The following is a 19,220-nucleotide window of genomic DNA, read 5'->3' on the forward strand; positions in this document are numbered from 1 at the left end:
CTAAACAGGTCGTCTACTACGTGGACATCACAGGGCCGTTCTATACGCGGCTGCCGTAGGGAATGAATGTCGATGGGCTTTCCTTTCGGGCCCCAAACTCAACGCGAGCGGAGGAAGTTGCAATAGCTCTCGCTGCCGCGGATCCAAAATCGAGACCGGTTATCTCGACGGGCCTGTGAGCACAGGGCAAATATCACCTCTCGCTCCCAGTTTCTAAGACGGGCTCCAACTCTGGCCACCAGGGGCAATGAAGCCGGAGGTGAGCCCGAGCGCTTATACACCGAGAGCCTCGTCCTGGCTCAGAAGCTCATCAACCGCTTCTGCGGTTCCGCGTAATCTTGATTCATTACTGCGACAGCCTCTGCCCGACCCCTGCCATGGGAAACTCTGCGGTTCCTGCAGAAAGGAACTCTTCTCTGTCCTGCCCAAGTCAAACACTTTGGTCTAGTTCTGCTTCTATGTGGGTTTAGCGTCCCAAAGCGACTCAGGCTATGAGGGACGCCGCAGTGAAGGGCTCTGGAAATTTCGACCACCTGGGCTTCTTTAAAGTGCACTGACATCGCACAGTGCACGGGCCTCTAGAATTTTACTCTCATCGAAATTCGACCACCGCGGCCGGGATCGAACCCGCGTCTTTCGGGTCAGTAGCCGAGCGCCTTAACCACTGAGCCACCGCGGCGGCTCAAACGCTTTGATGTGGAGACATCTGCGATATCTTTCACACGGTGTGGGCGCATGTACTCAGAATCCCCACCTTTCCCCTAACCGAGGGGCATGGAATTCGGGTGTCCGCCGAGAGCTGAGGCAGATACTGCGCCATTTCCTTTCCCCAACTATTTTTTTTAATGTAAGAAAAATTGTTTTATTTTTGTATGGTCGAAATTTTTTCCTGAACAATCTATACTTTAACATGAACCTATCTTTGTCTGAAAATTTAAAGGGGTGACATAGGACCGGAGAATTTTTACTTTGGACAGCGCGATAAATCCAAAAATTTTTGGAAGACATCGCGTTGGGTCGAGCGCAAAATCTGGTACGTTTCGAGTACAATGACCCAAACGCGTGCTGGGCGAGTTCGCTTACATTCGCCACAGCGCGACGGCGACTGTATAGTGTCTCCCCCTTGTCCTCCGTGAGATGCGCGACCGCCGCTGTTGGTCATGATAGACGACTCAGTGAAAACCGCCGGCTGATGGCAAACACTCGCCCACACGAGTCAGCATGCCAGCTGTTTCCCTCGCTCTCGGTTGCCTGCAGACAAGAATGTTCGGTTGAGAGAGCTTTCGCAAGAGTGGAGACAAAACTACACGCGGCAGGCGACTGTAATTGTGACCTTTCACAAGCACTCGTAGAAAACAAAAAAGGGAGGACTCGCATAAAACAAGAGCGCTTTTACGCGGCTGGCGCGTTTCCTCAAAACAGGCGATAAGGGTCGGCCGAGAAAAGCCGGTTTTCCTGCGTTGAGTCAGGCTTTCCGGAGCCGGCACGGATTGCTGCGCCGCGCTGACATCCGATATCTGCTGCCGGGTGTGATTCAGCTAGGACCGGCTGCTAGAAACGCGCGATAGGACACATCGTTTTGTTTGACGAGTGTCGTAATTTCTCAGAGATCCACGACAGCTCAGGCGCTGACACACCGGACTGCCGCCGCTTTTGCTCGCTCCTCGGATTGGAAGGAACTCTCGAATCAGCCGTCGAACTCACAGAAAAGGAGAAAAAAAAATCAAAACGCGAATGAGTAATTCCTCGTCAGCATGCGCCTGAGCGGAACCATATGGATACAAAGCTTTCTCAAAAGCTTCGCGGTTAAACAAAAATTCGCCCTTTTTTCGGGTATCGAACCCGTCCGGGTCAGTAGTAGGGCAGGACGGCTAGCGGATGGCAGCGCGAGGTGGAATTCAACTCGAAGCCGGAACGGTTTTAAAACGATATGTTTAGGGGAACCGCTAAAGGCACAGTAGACTAGTCAAGGAAGTTGTTGATTACCATCCACCACGAGTAATTTGCAATCGCTCTCTTGATCCAATTCTACTCCAACCGCAGTGCAACTAGCAGCATATATCGCAAACTCCCCTAATTCCCCCCCCCCCCCCCCCCTTGCCATCGCTCTGCAAGAGACGGAAACAAATAGCATTCATATCCGCGGTTATCACAAAGCAGCCCTTACGCCACCACGTACGGCAATCTTGACACTCGCATCCATGCCGGTGCTAGATCGCACAGCGACAAACACGCCCGACAGCAAGGGCATTCAGTGTACCGCGATAGCGCTCAGCTGACCCGGGCACACATATGACCTCACTATTCTTAACATATACAGCAATCCCAAAGATAAAGCCAGAGTTATTCCGGGCATCCTGGGCTCCTTGTGGTGAGTGATTTTAATGCACGTCACACGCACTGGGGATACACCTCAGATACCCCCAGGGGTAACGTAATTTATACCGCAATGGCTGATTACAACCTTAACCTGATCACAAACCCCACCATAACCACTCGCACTGGCACAAGTGTCATCCGCGACACCACTCCCGATCTCGCATGGGCCACACCGAACATAATCGTTAAATCTCACACGGTGCTCCAAGACAGCCTTGGGAGTGACCACTTTCCAGTCTCCACTACTATTGCTTACGATTCCAAGATTTTTAGCCCTCGTTCACAGCTCCTCACTGAATGGGATAAATTGCGCTCATACTTGGCAGCTGATTCTACCGAACCCCGTACTGTCACCGACTGGGCAGACCGTCTGGTGGAGGCTATCCAGGCGAACAGCAAACGCATCAAAAACACCCCTACGGCGCCGCAGGTTGATCCGCATCTGGCTCATCTATGGGAGGCCCGACAAGGACTTCTCAAGCGCTGGCGTCACCAGCGACACAATCGTAAACTGAGGCTCCGCATAGCCGATCTCTCTCGTGAGGCAGATTAATACGCGAACACGCTAGCCCGCGCAAACTGGGCAACCTTTTGTAACGACCTCGAGGGTACATTAAGCACTAAACGCACGTGGTCCCTCCTACGCGCTCTCTTAATTAGATTCGAAAACCACTAAATCGCAGACACAAGTAAACACACAACGTCTAATGCAACTAGAGCTCCAAATAGGAACAGTCGTAACTGGCCAACTACGGGACACTTATATACCCACATCCCTTCATTCAGCAGATCCACCCAATTTACCTCCACCTAACACGGAACTTGATGCCGACATTACCTTAAGCGAAGTCCGCCGAGCACTCTTTAGTATTCACCGCTTACGGCGCCGGATGGCATAACGTACAAGGCACTACTCAATCTGGACGAAGTCTCCCTCCAGGAACTCGAGCTCTTTAATAACCACTGGCACGCTGGGACGCTCCCATCAGCCTGGACCCGTGCCAGTATGCGATTTAAACCCAAAAAGGGCAAATCCCTCACCCTTCGAAATTTGTGCCCCATCATCCTTAACGAGCTGTGTCGGAAAGCTCTTCGAGCATGCCATTCTCAATCCCCTGCAACCGCTCCTAGACACAATAGGCTTTCTCTCCAGCGTTCAATTTCGCTTCCGTCCAAACACCTCCGCGCAAGACGTATTCTCGCCCTTAAAGAGTCTCTCTTTTACACTAAGCGCCGTACAGCCGCTACGCGAGCCATGCTGGCCCAGGATATTCATAAGGCTTTCGGCACAATAAGCCATGACCACATCCTGACATTAGCCACCACGGGCTGCGGCACCCGCATATGGCAATATGTTCGGGCCTTCCTTCAGGGACGCACGGCAGGGCTCCACCTTGGGGATGTCGCCTCCCAGCCTTTCCCCCCGTCTAACCGGGGAACCCCACAAGGGGCGGTCCTATCACCTTTACTTTTTAACATTGCCCTAGCGCCACCGGCAAAGGCCCTTGCTGCTATCCCAGGGCTTCACACAGCCATATACGCAGATGATATAACCCTCTGTACAACGCGAGGATTCATTGGAACAGCCCAGGATATCCTGAAATCTGCCATAGACATCACCACCACCCAATTAGCAAACACAGGCCTCCGTTGCCCTCCAAATAAATCGGAACTCTTGCAGCTGAAACCCCTCCCCAGTGATCCCCCCCCCCCCCCAATTGAACTGCACATGTACGGGAATCCAGTGCCCGTTGTGTCTCAGGTGAAGATTCTCTGCCTTCTCATTAACGACACACTCGATGCAACCGCCACCCTTCAGCACCTGCAAAGACAGACCAAACAGGTGGCTGCATTAATCAAGCAGGTGGCAGCACGCAATCATGGGCTGTGTGAACGCGAGACCCTCAATATGACAAATGCATTAATCATCAACCGCATTACATACGACCTTCCATACCACATACTCACTCAGCGCCAAGCACAACAGGCAGGTATCCTAATACGCATGGCTGTCACCTCCGCCCTACGTCTTCCATGCACGGACGGTCAGCACAAAACGTCTCCTGGCCACTGGCACCAATAAAAACAGGACAATACCTACTACAACAGCTCCTTCTCAATCCACTCATTCCCACCTCAACAAGTCCTACACCTTACATGATTTCTCTGCGCACACAGGATCACATATATCATAAGCCCCTACCGCGCAATATGGGCGCTAGCCTCCATCGGGTAGGCTGCAGGCTCGAGCGAGCTATTACACCAAAACATACAGCAACCGCTCCGATATCCTTTATGTCGACGCGGCAGAAAATCCTAAAGTAGGATTTTTCACGGCAGTCGCAGCCTATGAAGACGACACAGTGGGGGCCGCCGCCACTATCCGAACTAATTCACCTGCAGAGGCGGAAGGAGCCACCATCGCACTTGCGCTGGCCCACTCCGCCATTGACAAAAACAACCGAAATTTGCACAGATTCCCAGGCCGCACACCGCCACTACCTAAAGGGCGTGGCGACGCCGGCCACACACCGTGTTCTTGCGACAGCCACCTCTCTCGACCGAACGGATACTCTGTCGTGGATCCCTGGGCATGCTTCGATCCCCGGTAATGAGCGCGTTCATGCGCTGGCCCGAGAACTGTCCTCCCGGACCCCGGACGATCAGGCACCCAAAACTGCGCAAGAGGCCCCATCGGTCCTTTATACACATCATAAAATCACCACATTGTACAAACTCAGCCGCATGACATTACCACTACTCCACAGTACCTTGTCGCCCTTATCCAGCGCCACATGGCGACAATTACAGATGAGCGATTTATTTCGCCCTACCGTCTGTCATGCTTTCACCCCACCTTTCCTCCTCATTGCAACACCTGTGGCATGCCCAGATCCACATTTTTCCACTACCTTTGGGAATGTCCTTCCCCGCAGGCAGTACCCACCATCCCCAATCTCACTCATTCTTCCTGGGAGACTGCTTTACGGACCGCTCAGCCCGCCGGTCAGAAATGACTGGTGGATCGGGCTTTGTGAAGCAAGCCCGTGGACTCCAGGGGCCGTATTAGGGAACTGTCAATTAGCAAAGTTGTCAAAAACCTGTCAAAAAAGGTGTCAATCAGCCCCGCTCCTATTGGTCGGTCGTGGCCGGCGGCCATTTTGCGTCATAGGTGGCTGCAGATTACGTCACGGATGTGACAGAAGTTATGACGTTGCACACCTAATTATGCAGGCACTAATTGGCAGTTTTTTGTGACAGCCTCGAGGCGGTCAATTTGACCGTTACGTTTTTGACAGAAAATGGCGGCGGTGTACGCGGCGATACGACTGAGGCGGCTGCGCCGGCGCGAGCAACGGCAAAGGAGAGCGCACGAAGACACGCTTGACTATGCTTGACTTGCCGGACGAGCTGTTTCGACGCCTTTTTCGACTGGAGAAGCAGACTGTGGACTGGCTGTGCGACGAAGTCGCCGATGAACTGGGAGGAAATTTGCTTGCGAGCGCGCTCTTGGTGCGGCGGCAGGTGCTGTGTGCACTGCGGTTCTTTGCTACCGGCGGCTTTCAAGCTGCCGTTGGTTACGAGGCGCACGTCAGCATCGCACAACCGGTGGTAAGCAAATGCGTGCGGCAGGTCTTGGAGGCAATCTGCAAAGTTAGCGCGCAGAAGGGGTGGGTTCCCGCGGTCACCTCTGTGCCACATAAATAAAACACGCTTATGCTGGCAAAGCACTTTATTTTTCCCAGCAAATCGCACTTCGTGGTCGCCTTCTGTTTCCCAGGGGAAAAGAAACAAACAACCACACATTACATACTGCAACACCTCACCTTTTGGCATTTTTGTCATCGATCGAAAGAGCCGAACAACACTGACTTCAACAAGTTGTCTTCGTCGATTTCGTACCAAGTGCTTCTTGAAAGTTCGCTCGGTAGGCACGTAGCCTTCACTGCATTTGTAAATATTTTTCTGCACACTTAGGTCAACCGCAAAGTAGCTTGATTTCAGACGCCGCGTAAAAAACAATAACACGCCGTGGAATCGGCTTGATGTTACTGACATTTTATCGCCGTCAGCGCATCCCCGCGGCAGCAAATGTTACCCACCAGCAAATTAAATAGCACAACTTTGAACGCTTTTTGTTTTGCTTAATATTTTGGAACTCTAATCACATAGTTCTGGCAAAATAAAATAATAGTTATTTTCATTGTCGCATATTTCATGTCTTTTTGCAAAAATTTAGCAGACGGCCCCTCGCCGTGCAAATAAACGCTCTCGGGGCGCCGCCCTGCTGTAATTGGTTGATTCCTCGTTGCGTCACGCGGTGACGTCCTTTCGTTTCGTCATTTTGACGTCACTGTCAATAAATTTTCACACAATCTGTGACAGTTACGCAATACGGCCCCAGGACCAGTAGGAGACCACCGTGGAATTTTTTTTTTGTCTAATAAAAGTTGTTTCCATCCATCCAATACGCCCCAGGAACAGTAGGGGACCACCGTGGAAGATTGTTTTTGCCTAATAAAAGTTGTTTCCATCCATCCAATACGGCCCCAGGACCAGTAGGGGACCAGCGTGGAAGATTTTTTTTTTGTCAAATAAAAGTTGTTTCCATCCACCCATCCTACTCCAACCGCATTTAGAAGGAAAAAAAAGAATTTTGCGATGAACTGAACAGATTACCCCCGTGTGAATCGTTTATTTCGCTTTAAAAGTTGAAGCATGCATGAATTCCCGCCAGCGATTAGGGCGCTCGGCTACTGATCCGGAGTTCCCGGGTTCGAACCCGACCGCGGCGGCTATATAACCTCCTTGGAGGCACTCTAGCTCCACTACCAACGCGGCGCCATCTGCTGCCGTCGCCCTGTAATCCTTCACAAGCTGACGATATGCACTGGTAAATGTGAAACGAATAGATTTTTTCTTCTTTGCGTCATTTTTTGGCACCGAAACGAACGCTTGTAGAATGCAATGACTCGATCAGATCGATTCCGCCAAGCCGTTCTCCGATACATAGAGAGCGCCCATAAGTGCTGTGTAATGGGTCATAGATGCGTTGAAAGCGTCGAGAGGTGCAGTCCTTCGATGCAAAACAATAGCCAGAGCCTGTGGTCATTTTTTTTAATGCAGGAATGCATTTAACGGCTACATTTTCAACTCCCGTTGTCTGCCACGGTTCCGTCCACCAAGGCTACAGGACATCCATAGGTGGCCTAGTGAGGCTCAGAGGAGTTATAAAATTCTCGTGTGTTGTTGTATTACTTCAAATATGCAGTACCACCTGCAAACAGTTTTTTTTTACTACATATATGATAATGACATTGCGGAGGCACAAGATTGTTAGTCGGGGAGAACTTCTAGCACGTGTGCCCTGGAGCCAAGGGTTGCCGCCGCCGTGCGGTACACAGCCGTTCAAACAAGAATCACGGTGGTGGCGCCAGATGGTGCCACCTGTCCGCGAGGTGGATGAAAATTCTGTATCTAGGGGCCAATGAGCGCGTGTGCACTGGCTGCTCAAAATTCCGTACTCGACTGACCCGGCATTTCCTACGCGCGCAGGCAACTCGGTGACCCGAGACACATGCCCGGACCTCACCTTCACTCGCAACATAAGACACGCTGACTGGATCAACACCGAGGAAACCCTCGGCAGCGACCACTGCATCCTCAACACCACCGTTTATACACGCCCCCTCAAGCGCCCCACGACACAAGCACACATCCCCAATTGGACCACCTTTCGCCAAAATTTCCCATCCGACGCCAACACGAACATCACAAAGCAAGGCTACACGAATTGGTCCCAGTTAGTCATATCGCACCTTCGCTCTCACGAGAAGCAGATACAGCTCACAGAGGCAGTCACGGACGTGGACAACCACCTCCTCCACCTCTGGCAAGCGCGCCGCGGCCTTACGCGCCGCTGGAAGCGCCAGAAACACAATAAGAAGCTCAAAGCGCGCATTGCGGACCTCACCCGGCAGGCAGCAGAGTACGCGGCCCAACTCGCTGACTCCAACTGGGTGGAACGCTGCAACACGGCGGCTAGGCAAATGTCGAGCCGCAACACATGGCGGCTCTTCCGAGCCCTCATCAACCCAACGCAGACCCGCACAGAAACGCACAAGCAACTACACAAAGCCATGCACTCATTCCAAGGAAATACAACGCAGTTGGCACAGGCACTCCGGGATCGCTACCTGTGCACAACTCAGGACGGCCGCACATCGGCCTTTTCCTACGCAGGCAGGAAAAACTCGGAGTTGGACAAGCCTTTCCAGCTTCACGATCTGCGGGCCAGTCTGGCCATAATGAAGAGGGGCACCGCGCCGGGCCGGGACAAGGTTACCGTCAAACTTTTGGCGAACCTTCCTGATTCAGCGTACCAGTGCCTTCTAGAATACATTAATGCGATCTGGACGGGGGAAACCCCCCTCCCCATTGACTGGAAGACGGCCCTTGTCACCTTCATCCCGAAGGCCGGGAAACTAATCGACACGGACAACCTCCGCCCCATCTCTCTCACCTCGTGTGTGGGCAAATTGATGGAGACGATGGTACGGGATCGGCTGTCCGAATACCTCGAACAACACAACACCTTCGCGGACACCATGTTTGGATTTCGCCCACACAGATCCGCATAGGATGTCCTGCTCCAACTCGACCGCGAAATCTTGAACCCCATCACATACCCCCAAAACGACAAAATTGTCCTCGCGCTCGACCTGAAAGGAGCGTTCGACAATGTAACTCACGAGGTCATACTCACACACTTGAGTCAAACTCACTGCGGCATCAATACCTTCAATTACGTGAAGCAATTTCTCACGGACAGACTATCATACATCAAAATACAGGACCAAGAGCATGGACCTTTCCTGCTCGGCACGAGGGGGACTCCACAAGGCGCGGTGCTGTCCCCTCTGCTATTCAACATAGCCATGATGCGCCTACCTGCCCTGCTGGGTGCCGTCGAAGGGGTCCAGCACGCGCTGTACGCCGACGACATCACCCTCTGGGCTACGCAAGGATGCCTAGGGGACATGGAGACCTGCCTGCAAACGGCCGCCAGCATAGTGGACCGCTATGCCCGGGACTGTGGTCTGCAATGCTCCCCGCAGAAATCGGAATTCGTGCATCTGCGCCCCTCGCGCACATGCTCGACACAAATCAATCTCTCCCTGCAAAGCGGCCCCATTAACGAATCCAAGGAAATCAGAGTCCTCGGACTCTTCACACACAACCAGCGACGTTGCGACACAACACTCGCCAAGCTACGGCAGGTGGGGGACCAGGTGGGCCGCATGGTCCGCCGGGTTTCCAACAAGCGCGGTGGGTTACGATGCCAAGACGCCTTACGGCTGGCGAACGCATTCGTGACCAGTCGAATCTTGTATTCGACTCCCTACCTCCACCTGCGGAAACAGGAAGAGGATGCTCTCGAGGTCATCCTCCGCAAAATCATGAAACGCGCGCTGGACCTCCCGGTCTCTACCTCTACCAGCCACCTCATGGGACTGGGGATGGTGAACACTTTCAGGGAGCTTCGGGAGGCCCAGCTCACCAACCAATACACTCGTCTCACAAAGACAGGGTCGGGTCGCCGCCTTCTAGCCCGACTTCACATCCAGCACACCCAATTCACAGAGGAGAGATGCCTCCTTCCCGTACACTGGAGACGCGCCCTCCACGTGCGGCCTCTCCCCACCAACATGTCCAAAGAGGACCATAATGGCAGGCGCCAGGCGCGGGCGGAAGCCTTGGACCGCCATTGTGGGAATAAACCAGGAGTCTTCTACGTGGACGCCTCCGGCCCGGACCCCAAGGGATGGTACACGGCCGCGGTCGTCCACGAGGGCAAAACAGTAGACGCCCTTACTTTCAAGGCCCAGTCAGCAATTCACGCAGAAGAGGTCGCCATCGCCCTGGCAGCCTCCGACTCCTTCTCCAAATATATAATCACCGACTCGCGAGGGGCTTGTCGAAACGTCGAGCAAGGGTGGGCTACTCCCCTGGCTTATCGCATCTATCAAAATTGTAGCCGAGACTCCGATCCTGCGCACCGATCTATTATTTGGGCTCCAGGTCACCAAGGCCTCCACGGAAACGAAGCAGCCGACGCCGCCGCCCGCGCGCTCTCTCTCCGGGCGTTTCCCTCGGGACCCGACGATGACCAGGACCCCGATTTCAATCGGGTTTACACTTTTAAGGAAATATGCGATTACTACAAATCCACCCACCAAACTCTTCCCACTCCTTGCAAAGGGCTGGGGAAGGCCAACGAGCGGGTACTCCTGCGCCTGCTCACTAACACGATGCTGTGCCCGGCAACTCTAAAGCATTTCAATCCTCAATTCGACGGGCGGTGCTCACACTGGGGAGGTGTCGGACACCTATCACATGATGTGGGCCTGCCAGCAGAACCCATCCCCACCCCCTATCCCAAACCCCACCCGAGAGGACTGGGAGGCGACCCTGTCCGGCTGCTGCACCCTCCAGGCCCAAAGGGCCTTAACGCAGCGTGCCCGGGCTGCGGCAACCGCCAATGGGGTGCCTGACTAGGCATCCCCACCTAGTGGTTGTAAGGGCGTGACCCTTCAGGTCACGGACCCCAACACCTCTATCTATAATTAATAAATGTTTTTACCACCACCACCACCGGATGCTCATGCTTGAACGACCATTTTCGTTTTGGATATCTCACTCGTCAACTGTGTTGTTAAGAAGCCATGACCTCACATAATGAAGTCGTCATCGGCGGAACCTTCCACGAGTACACCGCCTAAAAATATTTCATGGAATATGAGCATGTTGTGTCCTCCGCCATGACCGACCGCAGGCACTGGACGCTCCCCTCATCATCTGAGGTGCCTGAGAAATCTAAGTGGTTGCCAGTGTTCATGCGCAAACTACTCGGGGTCACAATTGTTAACCCACTTCAAGCCACTATCAGAAGCAACGTTTATAGATATACTTCAGTTTCGAAACTCCTCGGCGCGCCCATGGGGAGGAGCTGGCCCGCCGCACCTCCTGCCACCGCAGCGCTGCGGTCGACGTTTGAGCTATCGGAGCAAGCGTCGTCTGCCAGCACTATAGTGAACTAGAATGCAGTATTCTAGTTCACTGTAGCCAGCACCCAACGTTTTCGCTTGCGCAGGGGTTCCGAGTTCGCTGGTAAAATGTTTGATCAGCGACCCTCTTCGACAACTACGTAGGCATTTTTTCAATAAGGCACGCTTGTTTTATCGCGTGGATAAAAGTTTGAGTCGGGTTGGCTTTTTTTTTTCGTAGCACTACATACCTTTCGCACCCGCTCGTGCTAGCACACAGCAAAGAGATGCGTTTACATGCGGCGTTCACCGTGCTGACATCTGCGACAAGAGTGCATAGTGTGCATATGGCGCTAATTTAGGCGAGTTGCGGTACAATTTGAAATGCACTTGCTCGTCATCTGTCGTGTCAGGCCACCGTAGCTCCGTGCACACGTGTCCCGGCGACGTCCAATAACTTTAAGTGCGCTCAGCGCCCCGTTCATCTGGTTAACGTTGCTGCTCATCATGCAACATTCCTCAGTGTACTGATTCATGATATACTCTTATCTGCTGCACTGGGCAATGTACCATCGTTTTAATGCGAAAATTTCTAATGAAGGATTGCGTATGAGGGAAAGCAATCACCAAAAATAAGTGACACCAAAAAAACCATTGAGAATATTAAAAGTACGATATTAAGGCTATTAAAAATGAAAGGAAGCACTTGAATTTATTGCCAATTTATACTGTGGACGTATTTAGAGGCAAACTCCTACGAGCCCTCTTTTTATTTTTTCCAGGCGGTGTTAGGCTGCCCCAGCCTCGCTCTGGGCCCGGGCGACCTAACATCACTATGACGCTCTCTTTGCACGGATCTTTTTTTTTTGTTTTGCATCTTATGTTTGCAAAAAAAAAATGCATGCGTGTTACCAAATAACAATGAACCAATTGGGCTCACCTAGCGTTCCAGGCAGCTTATCAAAAACGGATGCTCTTGAAGATAAACAGCCTCTTCTTTCCGTTTCATATGCACTTGCAGAAGATCAGGCTCCGGTTCTAAAAGCGGCATTAAAGTAATATGACCTTGCGAGATCTTCCAATTCTGAGGAAGTCGCACGGTGGGAAGCATCATTTTCGGTAATAGCTGTGAGATAAGTGCTTTTCATATAATTATGTGACTCACCTTTCTTAACCTGACTTAAAAGATACTGGTTGCGTGCTGCTACAAACTCTGTCTACCCTCTTCGGTGATCGCAACTTTTTGAAGGCAAATGACGGGTGGATAGGAAGGATTGATTGCAAATCGCGTAAGAACGGATTTTTTCTTCAGTGCGCCTTGTGCATCTCCACGACATCATCATTGATGTCTACGCTTTTACGCCAAGTGATTGTTTGAAACTTAATCACATATATTCTCTGTTTTCTCAAGCAGCCTGACAGCGCAGGGATTTTCCTGTTTTTCACTTTTTCAGGAACAGATGGTCACATAGTGAGCAAATTGCGGCCATTCTTACATATCCTCAGCCGCTAGTGCAGCCGTGTATGAAGCAGGCAGTCACATTTGTTGAATACCAGATAATCGGAGAGGATAAAGCAGTGCTGCACCACTTAAACGCTCGGAAGTTCAATAAGAATAACACTTCCTGATCACAGAAAGCGGCTGCATATGCATGAGCAGTAGTGTCGTTCATTACACCTTTCAAACTTTTCCTTGATAGATACCAAACTGCGAAGCAGAACGGCTAGCCGGTACTGAAAGCCATGAATGGAATGACATCTCGAGAGAGAAAAAAAAAAAAACTGGACGTAGAGTAAACATTCTACCACCATATCTAACGAGATAAGCACTGTCGACGGCATCGCGCTACGGCCACGACGGCGCAAGTGTCGACTGCAGTGCCCTCACACTCCCTAGGGGCAAGTCGCACCCGGCTCCGGCGGGAGAGCTTCGAAACTCAAGCATATCTATAAACGTTGATCAGAAGTGCATCTTGCATTGATTACATCTTTGCACAACATGTCGAAATAACCAGCATGAACTATGATTCTTGCTTCAGTTACCATGTGCCGTTACTCGCTGTCCTCCGCGACAATACAGAGCACATGCGTGATTAAAAGTAAGTTTCCTCAAACACTGTACTTTGCTTATGGGAGCAGAACATGGGTCAGCCCACATGCGTTCCTGCAACGAAATAACCTAGGTGTAGCACGGATAAGACCGCTAATTTTTATTTGATTCACTTGCTTTGCAGTCCTTTTACGTAAGGAAAACGTGTTGGTTTTGTTAATCTAATATAAAACACAAAATGTGATAAAACATACCTTCATTTATTAACACAACTTGCAGTATATATACTCTTTGTCCAATCATCAAGCTCCCACCCAATGATGTCATATCTGCTGCTAAAAACCGCCACTGTGTGGTGACACCATCAGCGCTATGAATTTGTTTTTGCAAGCTAATTCAAATATTAAAAACTGGGATAAACGCGGTACAACAATAGCATCACTACAACTCACTCTATGCTACCAACAAGCAAAACAATGTACGAAAATTGTGCTTCACAGCCCCTTTAAAGGATGTCGTACTGTGCAGATCTGCAAGCATGCGGACGACGGAGCAGCGCACAAGCCAGATAATAGGCGTCCGGCCAGTGCGGCGACCGGGGGAAAGATCGTTCAATTTTAACGTGCGGGTTCGACTGGCGACCGGATTGCAGCTATTGGCTGCTTTTTACGTGACATCTCAGGCTCACTATATTTCAGGCCTCTCCTCCTCACTTCTGACAGAGCAAGATGGCTGTCCATCAACTGAAGTGGGGAGCGAAGCACAGGTGATGGTAGCTATGCCGCGAAACAGGTTATATTGGCCAAATATAACTAAATACTGTTATTCATATTTTCAATACTGAGCAGACTGCCTGCCAGGAGCCTGCTCCTGATACAAAAGTCTGTACATTTTATGATATAATACAATTTCTGTACGAGCACTAAATGAAAAGCAGTCCACAGTCTTCTATATACTACTTATCACAGCAGCATACTTCAACTTTTATACTTCAGTTTAAGGAAGTCGAGTTCATTTTCTGTGCTATCACATTACAAAGGCAGCAACGCTGAGTTGTTCATACAGACAATCCCAAGAATCTGGTCTCCACCATACAGGCACTGAACCGAGTCTCGAAATAATTGTCCAGCAGTTGACAGGTGACACGGCTACAGATTTCTGCCAGCAACAAAGCAACAAGAAGAGTGTGAATCTGGTGGGTCTTTGCTCCCAGGCTGGACTGACATGTACCAGATTTTTTATGCAGCTGTCACAGCGCCAACACTATGCTGTTCGGTAGAACTTGTAGCTACTGTAAGTTCGATCTTACCAAGACAGGTTCATATAGGCTGTCAAACTACACTCGTCACCTGAATAACCTGAGCTTCAATTCTGAAGTTGGCACCTCTCACTTCCTAGCTGCCATGAAACACTGAGTGCACTGCACATTGCTTCTTAACAAGAGAAAGAGCATCCTTTCATCACCTCCAACTGCTGAACGCTGCAGCATTTATGCAACTGATATGCAGCTTAGACAGCAAAGCAAGAGAGCACAAATTGCAAAAACTCTGTACATAGCAAGCAAGAATAAATTCCCATACAGGCAGACTGGCAAATCTGGAAATCATTGATTTAACTGAAAACTCACCCTAGCATGGCACTGTTTCCCTTATCTGAAAATCAAGTTATAGTTTCATGCTTTTGGCGATGCTTCTTTTCCATCAGGATCTAAACCCGGGCATGTCACTCTACTTGCGGAAACGGTAGACGCAGCTCACACTGTTGAACTCTGTTGCACACTCTTATGTGAAAGCGTGAGTTCACCAGTTGTCTCCCTCCGGCAGTCATCACTGAGAGCACGCTAGTCACGTCTTTGGGGGCTGAAGCTGTCTGGCCAGCTGCCTCAAAGCAGAGCCTTACGACCAAGAGTGATACCGCAGTAAGGCCAGTGAGCCTTCCCAGTGGAACTGCCACCGTTTGGTCTGGACAACTGTGCAAAGTGGTGCTAGTCTCACCAAGCAGACGCCCGTCACTGAGTAGAACAGACAGCGTGACTTGGATTGGGGCAGCTCCGACATTTTCACCCAGCAGCTCCAGCTTCTGACTGACAATGATCCCTGCTTCTTGCGTGCGATCGGCAAGCACACAAACTTGATTGCCCAAGGAGACATCGAGGGCACCGTTTGCAAAAGACGAATCCCGGCTGTCCACCCCACAGTCTGTACTAATTTCACCGAAAGAAACATCGCTGGCCAAGAGTGATAAACCTGACAACTGCCTTATCATGACTTCGTCTCCAGTCGGGGAACTCTCGCTGGGGACAGACGGAGACGGTTCCAGGAAGAACTCGAGCGTTCTCTCTGGATACTTGGTCAGGATGTTCACAATTCTCTTCAGACGTGCTGCTATGTTCTTTCTAGTCTCAACACCCAGTCCTTGAATCAAGCTCACATTCTTGTCAAAGAGGGAACAGATGCCTGGCCCATCAGCAAGCAGCTCCATCTGCAGCCTTTCAAGAACCTAAACAGAATGCAGGCACATGAACAGCCAATAAGAGTTTTCCGAAAACTACAAAAATAAAATTGCAAATCAGGCTATACATTATCAAAAATCTTTACTATGCCACTGAGCTTAACATATCTTACTAGTACTTAGAAAACTTCTTTCATTATTCATGTCAAATATTCAGAATTATCTCTAAACATTAATGTATGTGCTATTCATCATCATCATCAACCTGACTATGCCCACTGCAGGGCAAAGGCCTCTCCCATGTCTCTCCAATTAGCCCTGTCTTTTGCCAGCGTCATCCACCCTTTGCCTGCAAACTTTTTAATCTCATCCGCCCACCTAACCTTCTGCTGCCCCTGCTACGCTTGCCTTCTCATGGATTCCACTCTGTTACCCTTAAAGAGCCACAGAAAGGGGTGTTTGAGCTTGGCTTTAAAATGCTTGCACTATGTAGAATATAGGCCACCGAGTGTCCATGCCGCGTACGAGACCTCAGAAGCGGGCGAAAAATTACAATACATTTTTAAAAATTCCCGCTTTCGCACGTCGCGGCGACGCGCGGTGCCGGGCTTTCGCACGAAAATTTGGCAGACGACGTCACGTCTTGCATATGACGTCAGCAGCCGGCGGTTATCATTGGTTCACAGCGCCAAACTCTTTCAGACGTCATGCGCTACAGCGGCCGCAGCCACTCCGCGCTCGCCGCAGCCGGCGGAGGTAAGGGAGGGGCCGAGTGAGTGGGGCCGGCGGAGGAGCGCCGCCGTTTTGGCGTGCGAGAGGAGAGGGAAAGGCGCGAAGACGCGGTAGTTCAAATTTTGTCTGCATATAACTCAGCTTCCACAAAACGCATTAAAATAATTCTTGCTGGGGGATAAATATGAACTGTCGTCTTTTAACATCCCAGACATATCGCACCTTTATTGAGACCCCCTTTCTGGGTCCCTTTAAGGACCAGTGGTTATCTTGCATTTGCAGTACATGCCCTGCCCAAGCCCAATTCTTCCTCTTGATTTCGACTAGGATGTCATTAACCCGCGCTTGTTCCCTCACCCACTCTGCCCGCTTCCGGTCTCTTAACATTACACCTATCATTTTACTTTCCATGGCTCGCTGCGTTGTCCTTAACTTAAGCTGAACCCTTTTCGTTAGCCTCCACGTTTAGGTGAGTACCAGTAAGGTACAGCTATTGTACACTTTTCTCTTGAGGGAAATTGGTAAACTGCCATTCATGACCTGAGAGAACTTGCCATATGCGCTCCACCTCATTCTTATCCGTCTAGTTATTTCCCTCTCATTATCCGGATCAGCTGTCAGGACCTGCCCTATGCAACTCTTCACAGTAGCAAAAAATAATTATGAACGCCTGTACAAGTGGCAAGCAACACACACAAACCTTTTATACTCTTGGAATAAACACTGTTACCAATTCCAAAAGTTTTACCCCAGTGGAAAAGAAGAACTGGAAGAGGCAGCTGAAGAAGCCTGCTTTGTGCAACTGTTGTTTTGCATGCATGCATGCATGTTCTCCTAACGGGCACCTTGAGTTTGTGTTGAAAACCTGGTGACAACATAGCTCCCGCCAGCCACAGCACATTAGTACCATATTTTCGCGATTCTAAGCACTCCTCTTCCTCCCATCACTCTTTTCATAAAAAGGCTTTGGAGAAGGTTTGTGCGTAAATCTAAGCACCGCTTTTTTTTTGCAAGGAGGAGCACAGAGCCAAGCCGCCAAGCACACTTGCTCAGTTGTCGTCAAGCCTCAACCATCAGCACAGAACGCCACAAACCAGCTGAAAGGGCATTATAGATGACACTGATAACACTTTCAGTGTGTTGTCATGCGGGCCTGGTATCAGACTTGAGTGAAAATGAGATTGACCAGACACAAGCAGTGGGTAACATTGTTTGCACCCGTTTTTCGTGAATGTTTGTCAAATCTCGTACCTGTCTTGTTGAGATATTGCAGGGGGGTCGCATTGTGGGCATTGCGATCATGAAAGCAAAGAGTTGGAATCAGATAGACGGGGTATCTCATCTGGCTACCTTTTCTTTCCTGCTCTTCTCATGCCAGAGGTCGCACCTTTGGCGTGCAGTTGTTCCTGGCATATGAAAAGTTAATGCCCAGCCTTGCACGCTTACATGATGACGGTGCCTGATGAAGGCTTAAACACCAGTCTAGCAGAGGCAGCAAGCACTCCAGTGTATTGCTTTGCAACAGCAGGCATGCGCAGAACGAAACCTAAATTCCACTGTGTGCGTGCATAAACCATCTGAATCATCCTTGGCTTCCTCACGCACCTCGAGCAGCACTGTCCACTGGTTATCCTTGAGCCAGTACGACGGTTGAGGCTTCTCCAGCCTGTGGCGCATCACCACCGTCTTGATGGAGTAGGAAGAGAGAAGCTTCCAGCTGTGTCGGTCCCTCAGAGCCTGTGGGCAAGTATATGCACATCTACACTGTTCAACACACTCAACAGCAGAACGTTCGTGATCTGCAGCCCATGCACAATCAGTGCATGCAATAGAACAAGCAGATTCAAAACGCGTGTTGTTATGTGTTAACCAGAAAACAACAATGTGCATACCCAGCTCTGGTTCGGTCGTTATATTTAGTGTTTTGTCGCTTGACATAACTAGGGGTTGGACTTTTCAGCTTTTATTTTTCCATAACTTGGTGGACTTTTTTCGGTGTTTAATTCAGAATGCAAGTTGCGTTTTTTTATCGGCGAAATATTATTTTCAACGAATGAATTAGTGACTTTTTTTCAGTGATTTAATGTGGCCATTCTGTGCGGTCAAAAGTCACTTACAGTCTATCTCGGCATTTTCGTTAGCATGAGCAGTTTGTTAGCCAGTAGTGAACATTATTTACCAGAAATTTTGCACTTGGAGGCGTGCTTGTAGAAGGAATTGCTTTCGTCATAAAAAAAATAAACGCAAGTTTAATGAGACAGCCGGCAGTCAAGAACGCAAGTGGAATTTACTTCTAAGAACTAGGTTGAGAAGTTTTCTTTGGGTTGTCACGCTTGGCTGAGCGAGAGGGCGGGGCATCACGAGGTCTGCGTGTGGATGGCAGCGGTAGCCTGAACATGATACTTTCCACGACGACCATGCATGGCTTCATGTCAGTGTCCTCCTTGCACTTGATAAACCTACTTAACCACTAAGTACTTTAAGCGGAGAATGACAGTGAACAAACAGTGCTTAGCTAGCAGGAAGCGAGAACGTGGTGCTTCCCGGTCTGTAGAGGAGTG

General features: G+C 50.3%; 2 protein-coding genes across 12 annotated transcripts in view; one reads left to right on the top strand and one right to left on the bottom strand.

The window, feature by feature from the left end:
* Window positions 1-19,220, top strand: part of LOC144106489 (uncharacterized) — a 492,993-nt gene that overhangs the window by 355,059 nt on the left and 118,714 nt on the right. The gene's annotated exons all lie outside the window — the stretch shown is intronic.
* Window positions 13,716-19,220, bottom strand: part of LOC144107536 (cyclic GMP-AMP synthase-like receptor) — a 34,004-nt gene continuing 28,499 nt past the window's right edge. For all 10 annotated transcript variants that reach the window (XR_013309300.1, XR_013309298.1, XR_013309299.1 and 7 more), the window contains 2 exons: window positions 18,265-18,396; window positions 13,716-15,975 (listed from right to left, as the gene is read on the bottom strand). Coding sequence is in view for 7 of the 10 variants with exons in the window: in XM_077640591.1 (XP_077496717.1) it covers window positions 15,199-15,975; window positions 18,265-18,396 (909 nt within the window). In the remaining 3 variants the exon portion in view is untranslated. The remainder of the gene's footprint in view (window positions 15,976-18,264; window positions 18,397-19,220) is intronic.

The sequence above is a fragment of the Amblyomma americanum genome, chromosome 10, assembly GCF_052857255.1.
Source record: "Amblyomma americanum isolate KBUSLIRL-KWMA chromosome 10, ASM5285725v1, whole genome shotgun sequence".
NCBI lineage: Eukaryota > Metazoa > Arthropoda > Arachnida > Ixodida > Ixodidae > Amblyomma > Amblyomma americanum.